At 41.6% G+C, this 12914-nt stretch overlaps 1 protein-coding gene across 1 annotated transcript in view; it reads left to right on the forward strand.

The window, feature by feature from the left end:
* Window positions 1-12651, forward strand: part of LOC118340011 (gamma-aminobutyric acid receptor subunit alpha-5-like) — a gene marked incomplete at its 5' end in the record, with an annotated part of 27899 nt that extends 15248 nt beyond the window's left edge. Inside the window, 3 exon segments of the mRNA XM_035677854.1 lie at window positions 5471-5623; window positions 5876-6087; window positions 7304-12651. Of these exon segments, the coding sequence (XP_035533747.1) occupies window positions 5471-5623; window positions 5876-6087; window positions 7304-7603 (665 nt within the window).
* Between the last annotated feature and the right edge of the window lie 263 nt (window positions 12652-12914).

Raw genomic sequence — 12914 nt, forward strand, 5'->3', positions numbered from 1 at the left:
TTAAATGAGGAAACCTCAAGCAGAAAAACCCAGATGCTGCCAAAAGCATCATCAAGCAACTCCTGTCCTCACTTTACTTATCCGCTCCATCGCCCTTATTCTTCACCTTTCTTGTGCATCTTTTCCCTGGATAAATTCATACTGTATGTGATGCATGATAAGTGTAATTCCAAATAACGTGATGTAACTAATTCTAGATTAGAAAAGATAAACGCTGCGAGGAGAGATGGACGTGCGAGGCAGAGAGTAAATGTGGGAAACATTATCAGGAGATCAGAGTCAATGAGTGGAGGCTAGTGGAGGAGAGTAGCCTATCCCTCACACAACCAGCTGTCTACAGGCCCGGACAGCCCTGTCAAACAACACTTATCCCCACATGAGCCCATGCGCACACACACACACCCACACAAACACACACACACACACATACAGAGCTAGAGAGAGACCTGAGACCTAGGGTTAATCCCCCCCATCCAACCACCCATCAGCTTTTGCATAAGAAGATGACATCACAGATCAGTGAGGGATTGGTTGGTTGGCTGTCCCTGAGTGTATCTGTGTGTTTGTGGGTATGTGCTCTTGTACATTTATCTTCCTGAGGACCGAATGTCCTCACAGTAATGGTTAAAAACCTACCAAGTGAAAACATTTTAAATGGTACGCACAATGACCTGAGCTGTGGGTTAGGGGTAGGGCTTCTGTTAAGATGAAACATTAAATAAGGTTGTTTTTATTGTGTGTATGTTTGGAGGCGTTTAAATGTGAAGTTTAGCATAATGGAAATAGTTTGACTTCAAATTAAAGAAAGGTCCTCATAACGACAGAAAAATAAATCTGTGTGTGTCTGTTTATACGCTGGGATTGGACAGCCTCGCTCTGACACGTGGGGGTTGGGTGGGGTGGGGGCGGGGGCGTTGAAAGGCATCTGCTTAATACTCTTATGTAAAACGAAACTGTAATACACTTCCCTCCAGTTTCTAGTAGAATCATTATTAAAAGTGTGGATTTCCCCCGTTTTTTTTATTTATTTCCGAGCCACAACTGAAACCTCGCTTTTGCCGGCTGACTCAGTGGTTTGAGGGAAGGGTTAAAGGGTTCGTCGGTGGAGAGAGTGCATTGCTGCCTGGCTGGAAGGCCAAATTGCTGGTTCACTGGCAGGATGGTTGATCGGTTGGCACGTTGACCAGTTTGCGAGTTAGTTGACCAGTTGACAAAACGTTGGCCGAAAGGCTGAATGTCTGGCTGGCAAACGTCTTTTTTAATGCTGACATACTCTATTTATTTATATTAGCATCCTTTAGAGCATAAAACTTCCAAATTAAATTGTTTTTATCAGGTAGTTTTCTGGGAAATCCATCTAGAATACAATATAAATTAAAGCTGCCCTGTGGTTCTTTTTTTTGTAAACAAATGTAGTTATCTTAGTTATCTTTACAGTCAGTGTTACTCACTAAAAGGCATTGTGTGCATCTTTAAGACCTCATAAACCAATAGCAAACACTATATTTTATATATTTTAAATCCTGTGTGCTAGCTAGGCATGTTTGCTAACTTGTAGGGGTCAAAGACTCCACAGAGTATCTTGAAATGAGTATTTCCATTAGCCTTCTTTGTCATTAGCATCTTCTCTTGTCCAGTACCATTGAAAATTGAAATTTCTCCAAATGCCCAAAGACTACAAGAAAACAAATCAGTCAACTGATCAGGTGATATTGATAGTGTTCAATGATAATAATAGCAGGCCAAACACAAAATACGATTCAATGTGAGAAGCTAATAATTGTCAGTTTGTTGTAGAATTAAGCCGTCAAATTATGTCAAGTTTTCAGCATCATTCCATCATTGATCAGTTTTATCATTTAAAATACCAGTTAGTGGGATTTAGACTCAACCACTACACTAGGAGAAACTACAGTGGGCGCGAAACTCGCAAAGAAGTCGAATGGACCTATTTAGGGCAGTGTTTGGTTTGTCCGTGCTGGGCTACTGTAGAAACATGGCGGTTCAACATGGCGGACTCAGTAAAACTGTAGATAAAACGTCTCATTCTAAGGCAACAAAAACACAAATATTCTTATTTTCAGGTGATTGTACACTAATGAAAACATACTTATGAATATTATATTCAATTTCTCCTAAATGGACCTTTAATCAATAGTGAAGGTCATTTTATATGTATTCATATGTCTGACAGTGTACTTGACATTACCTTGTTCGCTCTAAATCAGCAAACCACCATCTGGTGTTCAGACTATTACAAGAAAATGCTAAACATTATCTGTGAATTCCATTTAGCCGAAGGACTAAAGGCAGGGGAATCATCATTCATGCAGCTCAAAGCTTCTGTCTGGAAAGCATCCAAATCAGTGGTGGAGATTGCTGATGAGTTTGAGCTCAGGGGTCACATCCAGTCCAGTAGGTTAATTTACTTTCTGTATGTGTTTGACTCTCTTGCTAATAACTTTCACAGACCAAATATGACACTTTCAGATATACATCTTAAATATTAACATGCTTTAAATGGATTATTACCACCTTGGATGCAGTTGACAGCTGTTACTAGAGGTGTAAATCACAGATGTGGACCCAACCTGAAGACATTTTTTTTTTTTTACAACTTCAGCAACAACTTCCCACAGTTCTTTGTGTGTCCTGCAACATAACTATATTCAATATTTTATTATGTACAAGTCTGAAGAGCCTGTAGAGAGCTCTGTCGTTCAAATAATTAAAAAGTTTCAAGAAGATCTGACAGTCAGAAGATGTGTTTCATAGAGGCCAACCATGGCTGCATTGGGTCCAACTTCATCAAAAAGGCTGAAAAGTTATATATTAAGGGCAATAAATGTGCCCAAATAGGGGCATTTGCTGTGAAGGCCAGAAGATTTCTCTTTGCTCTGATAAAAACGTGAGGCAGAAGCAAGCTTTTACCTGCTTGATTAAAATAAGTCTGACAGTCGCCTGCTGTTTTTACTGGGTCTAGACAAAGTAATGAAGCACTTGTAAACATGAAATTCAAAACAGCAGTCAATTAATGATTGTCTGGCCTTCTTTGTGCTGTTACTCTAAGCATTAACAGTTTGGTTTCCGGGCTCTGGCTGCGTGGCCTCAATAAGAACAAGTCTCTTTTCTAAAAGTCAGTGGGGAACCAATGGGGGAACTTTTTCAACATTTTGCATACTTTATGTTTATCTTTGCAATTATTCAAAGCAAGAGAACAAGATGCTAGCCACCACAAGTACCTTTTTTAGAATTTGATATTGGTTGATAATGATCATAGATCTTGACACTTTTAATGTAATGTCCATAGCTCAAAATATTGGACAGACATGTTGTTGTGAGCCTTTTAATTTTGACATCTAGTCTTAGACAGCACTCCCATTAAAGAAAACAACTTGTGTCCTAATATCCTCCTTCATATCCTCAAAGACTTTAAGGATATGCTTTCTCCTGTCTCAGACAGCAGTATCCTAAAATAACTCCCCAGCTCTAAAAGTAGATAACGCGTGCTGTAGCAACAGTGCTAGCTACGGTATGTAGGGCTTGTAAAGAATAGTATGCTTTGGGATATTTTAGCTGATTTCCAGAGCAAAGTCAGTAGTCTCTTCAGGCAAGACATTTAAAGGCAAAAATCACTCTTTTTTTCCCTACTCACCAGTTGACCAGCATGGCAGCGTTGTTCCCCGCGATAAAAGGAAGTTCCCCTTGGACGTTGTGAAATACAAATCCTTGGGATAAAAGCAATAAGATCCACCAGAGGAACATGTTCCTCCTAATTCCTCTGCCCCCAGTCCTGTCGGGATCCATGCATCAAGGGCAAAGGTGACCCTGGGGTCTCCCAGGTCTGCAGCGCCTGAAGTTGACGGGGTAGTGAGCCAGACGGCCTGGAGTCATGAGGGCGTCAGAGGGCCCAGGTGACGGGGTCTCAGGCTGAACTTAACGGTGTTAGGGATCTCCTGATGGATGCATGGCCGTGGTGCTGGTGTTGATACGTGCTGTTGTTTCGCCTTAGCAAGGGGGCGCCTGCAAAAAAAAAACTAATTTACCTCACTTTCAGGCTGCTGCCAGTCGATGCCCACAGTGCATTTCCTGAATTGCTTCTTCTTCCCTTCGCTCGCCAGCCAGTCCCATCAAGAATGTTTGATCATTATTCCACAAACGGCTGTCAGATAACAACAACAAAAAACTGCATAAAAGATAGAAAATGTCCACACGGTTAGCCCCCCTCCATCCCACCAGTGATAAGCAGCAGTGAGTGTCCCTCTCCGTGGCTTAGAATGTGTCCTGAGGTGTGTGTGTGTGTGTGTGTCAGCAGTTAGAAATCATGCTTCATGTGTGTCTCAGAGTGTGTATGTGTGCGTGTCGGTGCCGGGATTGGCAGGGCGGAGTGGGCGGGTCTTAGAGCTCTGTCAGTATCCCAGGACAGGAAGCCTCACCCCCCCTCCCTCCTCCTCCTCCTCCACACACACACACAACACACCACACAACACACACACTCGCACACACTCCCTCTCTTTCTCTCACTGATGGCAGGATGCAGATTGTAACCAGGGATTAGGGAGGTTCAAAAATCCGATTTTGCCCGGAGAAAGCCTTGTGTATTACTCTGAGTGTGTGTGTGTGTGTGTGTGTTGTAGTGTGTTGTGGAGTGGGGGAGAGAGAGATGAGAGAGAGAGAGAAAGACAGACAGACAGAGAGCTGCTTGTGTACATGTTCCCTAGTGTGTGGAATATAGTCATTGGGTTTTTCATAGTTTACCAGTGCCTGCAGCCGCTGGTGAGAGGATTTTTTAAAGCCTCAAATGCAATCTTCAGCTGAATATTGTGTCCCCTCTCGCTCTCTCTCTCTCTCTCTCCCCCGCACTACACACTCCCTCTGACTCCACATTTACCTCAAACTGTCACATCGCCCCATTGTCGAAATCCCAGACATTAACCACATAATAATCTATTGTCGTGTCCTCGTAATAATTAACACCACATGCTCTCATTTCTCAGTTTAATAATGGATTTGAAGTCAGGTTGCGTTCGATTGAATATGAAATGTTCTCTTTATCGCAGCTTCATTTTTTAACTGTTCCACCTCCGCCGCTTTCCGCCACCTCTAATTATTTCATTACTGGAAGGAGGAGAGGTAGAGTCGTTGGGGGAGAAGCATGAGAGGAGGTTATTACCACTTTTCAAATAATACTTGGTGCCCGTTTTATCCAGTGATTGAGCGCCATCCGGCCGGTTTTAGATACGGTCAACTTTTTGGTCGTAAAAGTAATTTAGGAACGATGATGTGGTAACCCAACACCTGTGGTGCCGTAAGGAGGTCAAACCACACCGTAATAATTCCTCCATGTGCAAAATGTTTATCCTGGTGTGATTCAGCTTCAAGCAGCCATCTCTGTCATTAAGAGACCACTGGCCTTGTTTATTGTCCCTATCTAACTTTATATCCTTTTTATTTCTTCCCTCCCCCTCAGGACAGTATACAGTGATGATGGCCCACTTCTACCTGAAGAGGAAGATTGGATATTTTGTCATCCAGACATATATGCCCTGTTTCATGACTGTAATCCTGTCCCAGGTGTCGTTTTGGCTAAACAGAGAATCAGTTCCTGCAAGGACTGTCTTTGGTGAGTGAAGCTGGTCGTTTACTCATTTACTTTTTTTTTTTTTTTAAATGTTTTATTTTCCTGGGTAATATTCCTGTCATGCACATTCTCAAAGGGGAGAACAATAACACTTGCCCACTGAGCAGCAGCACTGCGGTACCTGGCAGTTATCAAAGCGCCCACCTTTGTTGAGTGAGGGGAGACTGTTACGCGTTTCCAGCCAGGTCTGTAAAAACTCAATTTGAACTTGTCGCGGCCTTTGTTTGCACCCAGGGGTGACTACTGTGCTGACCATGACCACCCTCAGCATCAGCGCCAGGAACTCGCTCCCTAAAGTGGCCTACGCTACAGCCATGGACTGGTTCATTGCTGTCTGCTACGCTTTCGTCTTTTCTGCCCTCATCGAGTTCGCCACGGTGAACTACTTCACCAAGAGGAGCTGGGCCTGGGACGGCAAGAAGGCTCTGGAAGCACAGCACCCTAAGGTACAGCTTGTGGGCACTAAATTACATGACCATAACATACATCACTGTCAACTATTCTCCAAAGCATACAGTAACTTTTTAGGCTGATTCTCTACCTTCTAAGCAGCCTGGTTTCCTACAGCATTTGAAAATCAACTTGCAGAGGTGCAACTTGCTTTAAATAGATCATCATTTACATTTAATAGTTACGATGTGATTGCATTATAATGCAGTTGTCTGTAGGGATCCTTTTGTCTGTGGTGGTATGCTTGAGGATGCACTTTTATATGATTTGAGATTGCCAATAGTTGTATTCATGAGCTATGTTATAAGAAAGTAACCTTGAAAAACAAGCGTGAAAACTGTGAAAAGGATGATGTGAGTTTTGCAATTTCTTTCATATAAAGGGTTTGTGTTTGGCAGATGAGAACAATATGGTGTGGAAAATGGGCTAAATCTTGCAAAAGCACTAACATGGCACTTTGAATAGCTTAAAAGAAATAGTACATTTTGGTAAATACGCTTCTTTCTTGCCAAGAGTTAGATGAGGTGATTGATACTACTTCTATTTATATAGAGTATTTATATGGAGTTAGCTTAGCTTAGCACAAAGACTTTTTTTTTACAGTTGGCTAGAGCCAGGCTAGCTGTTTTCCCCCTGTTTCCAGTCTTTATGCTAAGCTAAGCTAACTGTCTCCTGGCTCCAGCTACATAGACATGTGAGGGTGGTATTAATCTTCTTGTTGAACTGTTGGCAAGACAGTGAATAAGTGTATTTCCCAAACCATCAAACTATTTCTTTAAGGAACCACTTTGGTGTCAATGGATAACATTTTAAGGTGGTATTCCCAAATGACACTTACGGTAAAATGTGAACATCTAAGTTGTTTAGATGTGTCAATTGCACTGAAGTTGCTTGTTGTAGTAGATCCACAGATGCCCAGGACAACTGTCACGCATCTGCTAGCAGCTGCACTAAAACAAATACCTGCATATTACAAACATAATAAATATAAATCCAACTGACACCTGAGTGAAATTCAATTACACAGCACCCCTGCAATTTAGGAGAATGTTTTGCCAGAAATGTTTCATGTCTGTAAAATCACTAATCATTCTAGACAGGATGAAAAACATTGATTATCTCAGGCCAAAAACACTGGCAATAACAGAGCAAATGACATCTGTAGAGGGCTTAAAACTAATTCACTGCTCAATGTAATCTGTCCCGCTGTAGAAACGGGACCCCATGGTGCTGTCTAAGAAGCCCAACAACGTTTGCTCGGCGGGTGTCAACTACACCCCCAACCTCACCAAGGATGTGTCCATCTCCACGATCTCCAACACGACGTCGGTGCAGCTGCGGGCCTCTGAGACCAAGATGGTGGACCCGAAGAAGACCTACAACAGCGTCAGCAAGATCGACAAGATGTCGCGGATAGTGTTTCCCGTCCTCTTTGGAACCTTCAACCTCGTCTACTGGGCCACGTACCTTAACAGAGAACCGGTGGTGAAAGGAGTGGTCACCTCAACGTAATCTTTTTCTTCTTTTCCTTTTTTTTCCTGAGACAGAGAGTTTGTGTAAGGGAGGAAATTTTAGCCTAATTTGAAAGTGGGTGAACTAAAAGGAAAGGGGTTGTTGTAAAGTCTAAAAAAAAAACCCAACAAATATCTGCGCTTGAAGAACAAAAACAAAAACTATACTCAACTATCTAATTCAAGCACTTTGAATGGATGCAAGGCTGCAACAGAATCCCTTTCCTGTTTTTCATGGCCTAAAAAACTGCTTGATCACAAAGAAACTGCTTCTAAGACTATATCGACGAGAGAGCGGGCGCTCTGCTTCTTTCTCATCTATCCTGCTGCAGTTTGCATGATGCTCTCCTCAAAAGGAAACCATGGACTTGTTTTTGTCTTGAATACCGACCATGTGTATGTCAATCACTACTTAAAGTACGGGAGCACACTTCATTGCTACAACTTGAAGAAGGGGTTTTAAATGAAACGAACAGAAGGCATTTTGAGCAATTTTGCCCCAAATTTAAACGCTTCATATTCTTATGGAGGCTTGAAATGCACTGAGGTTATGTTATGGTAGAAAAAAACTGCAATATAACATGCATTTGAGAAAAAAAAAGGGATTTTAAAAAATGTACTGAATTCCACGCTGTGTGGAAGAAACATTTCCTTAAGATTAATGCTGCAGGTGCATAAATAATTTAGTTTATCTCTTTTTTTTAAAAAAACCTTTGCCATTTTTTTCTCCTTTTGCAGCGGGTGCTTTTGTGTCTTTTTGTACATCTTTACTTGAAGATTCAAAGCCTTCTGCTGCAGGCTTGGTTTCACAAAAGCAAAGTTTCAATGGAAAATGAAAAAAAAAAAAAGCTACCTGAAGGTGAAAAAAAAAAAAACATCGCAAGGAATTTTTTTTTAAATGAAAAGACGCTTCTTCATTCATAAAAAATGTAAAAGTTGACATTTAGGGCGGCTTGCCAACAAGAATATTTGAAAAACGTCTTTGGCCCACTTACCCTGGGTGACTGGACAGCTGTTGGTGTGTTCAGGACAAATTTAGGCTTGGATGTATGTGCTTTAACTGAATTTTGAGCGTTGGTCACTCAACTAGGAAACTAATATTCACAGTTGAGAGACCAGTGCTCGAAACGCACAGTGTGTCACATACAAATCAGCAGAGTGATGCAGGGAGTGTGGAGACTGTCATTCAGTGAGATGACCAGCGTGCAAACCCATAGTCAGGCAAGCGTCAGCGTCAGCTCCTGGGGCCGGTTTCACAAAGATAGATTGACTGTGGCGTAAATCGAACTAATAGTCACACTTAGTCGTCAGTGGACGTCTAAATTGATCAAGTCTTTTTTAACCTTAAGGCAGACTAATTTAGTATGAATTCTGAGTAAATTAAGATTCTTTTCAAACTATGAAAACACAACTGACTGAGCAATCTTCAGTCAGGTTCGGGATAGTTTCCAAAATTAAAATGATGATGATGTGCTCACTATGTATTTCCAACAGGTTTCTACACTCTCTAAAAACACTCTTGCTTCTCATTTTTCACACCAAAGTATTGTTGTAGGAACGTGGCTTTTAGTTCAGAATTAGTCTGGCAGGCTTCCTACGTGTCCTGAAAAACATGGATATTCAGAGGCTTGTTTTCCAGTCATAGAAACACCTGGAAATTGATTAGTGGATTGATTGGTGGAAGGAAAAGAGAATCAGCAATCAATGAAGTATCGTGATTGCATTCATTTTCTGCTTTCTAGTACAACGGCATCAGATTAATAAGTCGGCAAAAATAGACCACGCGTCTTCTAAATATGTGTTTCTAGAAGTGGATGACTTATGAGGCTAGCTGGCGAACTACTGTAGCTGGAAAGCTAACTGCTCACATGCTAGCCAGCTACAATCGCTGAACTTCTTCTGTTTTCTCAGTACTGTCCCGTTCTCACGAGTGATGAGCGACGTTCATTGAAGCCTAACTTGCTAGCTGGCAGATAGCAAGCTTGTTAGCAAAGTTATTTAAAAGATGTATTTGTACCATCGACTCCTTTTCTTTTGTGGAAGAAGTGTGTAAGGAGAAGGATAAATGATTGTGGATGGTGCAACACTGCTAATAAGCTACAATAGCATCCTCCATTTGAGACTCTCTGTTCCCTTACAGGGCAGCACTGTCAAGATGACTCGTTATTGGTCAACAGTTCAAATCCGCCGATCAAAATTGACCAAAGTACCGCACTGCAAGCAAATTCACTTTTATTGGAACAAATTGATTTCCACTTTAAATGATGGTGCAATCAAGCATTTAGGCTACAAAGATTTTGGGAAATTAGGCGAGTCTCATAAGGGAATCATGTAAATAAACCTTTAATTTAAACTCTTGGCTTTGACACTATAAAGGCTACGTTGAGATTCTCACATTTGAGTTTTTACGCCCTCAGAAGAAAAAAGTCTAACGTTGACTTTCACCTTATTAAGAGTATGTTTTCGTCTGATAGCTTTTTCTTAATGTTTGTGTGAACATGTGAAATTCCTTTCTTCTTGTCGCTTGTAGAAGAGCTGATCAAACTTAGCTTCTGATCTTTGAAATCTGATTTTTCTTTTTTTTTATGTTAACTTCTTTCCACATTGACTTCATTAAAATGGAAGCAATGAGCACATGTTGTGGCATTTTGGCTGGAGCCCACCACAGCACAGCACGTGTGACCGGTTGGACTATGGTGAGACATACTCAGGAACAAAAGGACCCATTGCTCCCAGCAGAAGCGTCGCCTCAGAGTCACTGTCTCTTTAATCTCGTGGGTTTTAACAGTGTGTCACCTGCTGCTGGGAGCATTGTCCCTGCTAACTTTTTGGCGCTGAATAAAACCGTATAAATAAAGTTGACATCAGCTGCTATTGTACCTGCTTTGCTTTGTGAAATTGGGACCTACAGTAAATGTCACAATATCAGCCTAGAATTCTCTCCAGCGCTTAAAATTTTTGTGCCATAATATCTTCTAGTGTTTTTGTGCTGGTTTTGGTTGATGTTGAATCTACATTTTATGTAAATTTAAAGGTGTCGCTATCCGTCAAAAGGCTGTTAATCGGCAAAACCTGAGACTTGTGTTTCAGCACTCGTTTAAGCCCAGCAGCCGTGTAAAAGGAAAGTCCAAAGAAATGCAGTTGAAAGGCGATCTATACATCCGTCTGTCTAGGGGTCGCCATGGCAGCAAGTCCAGATGAACAGACCAAGACATCCCTTTCCCCGGTAACAACCTCCAACCTCCTCCTGTATCTGTTCCTCCTCTCTCCCTGTTTGTTTCCGACTCTGCTGCTTATACACATTCTCTTAAAAAAAGCCACGCTTGAGTGCACATTTTCCTTTTGTTTCTGATTATGGGTGCAGAGGTTGAGTCCTTCACAAAGTTTGTTTGTTTGTCATTTGTTTGTTCTGTCCGAGCTGAACTGTTCCAGCGCTGCTTTATTTGAGCTGGCTGAGCCTCATTTTGAGTTGCCAAAGGAAATGAAACTGTAATAAGCATTTTGGCCCCTAATCATGAAGCGTATTCGCCTCCGTTATTTTCTCAATGGATGGTAATGTCGGTGTGCCGGTCCACCAATTTGTTCCGGACAGAAATATCTCAACAACCATTGTTGAAAAAAAAACATTAATATCCCCCTTCTGGATGAATTCTAATCATGCTGGCAATCTCCTGACTTTCCCTTTAGCGCCATCCTCAGTTCAAAAGAATGTTATTTGTCCAAAGCTTTGGTTTATGAGCAATGCGTTATACTAATTTAGCGCTAATTTGCCAATGCTAGCATGCAAAAACACTAAACCAAGATGGCGTAATGCGGTAAACGTTATACCTGCTCAGCATCAGCACATTAGCATTATCATTGTTAGCGTGCTATTAGCATTTAGCTCAAGTGCAGCCACACGAAGACGCTAGCATGGCTGTAGACCAAAAAAAGTTCGGCCCCCTGACAAGAGTTTTTATAGTTCACACCAAAACTTTAACATTATAAATCTGCTGTAAATAACAATGTAAACAAAAGGCTTGTGTAAATCACAACAACCTCATAACTTCTAATCATTGTTATTTCCCCCATATGAGGAGAGAGCGAGGGTACTGTGCCTCACTCTGCACCAGGCGGTTTCAACAGAGCAATGGAACTCTCTAACTAGTTTTATAAGTCAGTTTTAATCTTATTTGGATCAAAAGAAACAAACAAACAGGTCTGCTAGAAAACAAATGAACTAGCTGAAAGCAACTGGCCCATTGTTGAACCTAATTGCTGACCCATGCTGTAGAGTCTTAGTCTTGTTATAAAGTTTCAGTTAGAATCCTTACAATTATGTACAAAAACACTGCAGGTCAGAGGCTCTCCATTGTACTAAGACTTGCTAGACACGCATACATCTTCCTCGCCCTCTAAGAAATGAGTGCCCCGATCCATCCATCCATTTAACCATCCCTCTCTTCTCTGTCGCCCCTCCCTCCTTCCTTCAGCCACTGTGACAGACTCATCTGCCATACATCTGTCAGAAAAGGGATTTAGTTCCGCTTAAGTTCCTTCCCCCCCGTTCAGGGGGGCCCCCTTACAGCAAAGCGCTCCGCTCCAATTTAAGCCCCGACTGGCCCAGTCGATGACAAGTGCTTGTTTTTCTCTCTGTGGTGTCTGGACAGCTGTGGCTGGTGCGTGTTAGGGACAAATTTAGGATTGATTATATGTGCTTTATCCAAAGCTAGCTCATGGGCGGCGAGGCAGACTCAAGTTTTGAACTTGGGTCTCTCAACATGGGAATGTAATGCACATGCCGTCTGCTTAAAGAGACAGTTGTCTATCCCGGGAGCGCTATAGGCAGCCATCAAACACACATGCATGAACTCTCTCTTGTTTTTGAGCCTCAATAAAGATCTTTGATTATTTTTTTGGGGAGGAAACAATAAACTGAAAGCTTTTTTTGTTTAAGTTTTGCAAAAATGCAGCAAAGCCATTGTAGCTATAGCTGGGCTTAACGAAGCATTTGTGTTAATCATTCTTTGTTTTATGTACTGTATTTGTTTTAATGTATTATACTTAAAAGGATCAAATAAAAAAGATGAACAAAGATGGCATTCAGAAATGATTACTGAACGTGGAGCAAAGCTGCTGCATATTATGGAATAACTGTACAAGGTTTCATGATTCTAGCTGCTTACACACTAACTAAGGCTTTATAACAACAGTTTGATGCACATATCTTCTGTCGATCACACATCTGTGGGAAATCTTTCTCTCCATCCATTTATTCCTGCTTTTGTGAAAGCACCGCTGTCATTAATTTGTCCAGGACAGACCAATCAGCT

This window comes from Morone saxatilis, unplaced genomic scaffold (assembly GCF_004916995.1).
Source record: "Morone saxatilis isolate NCDOM2014 unplaced genomic scaffold, NCSU_SB_2.0 Contig6, whole genome shotgun sequence".
NCBI lineage: Eukaryota > Metazoa > Chordata > Actinopteri > Moronidae > Morone > Morone saxatilis.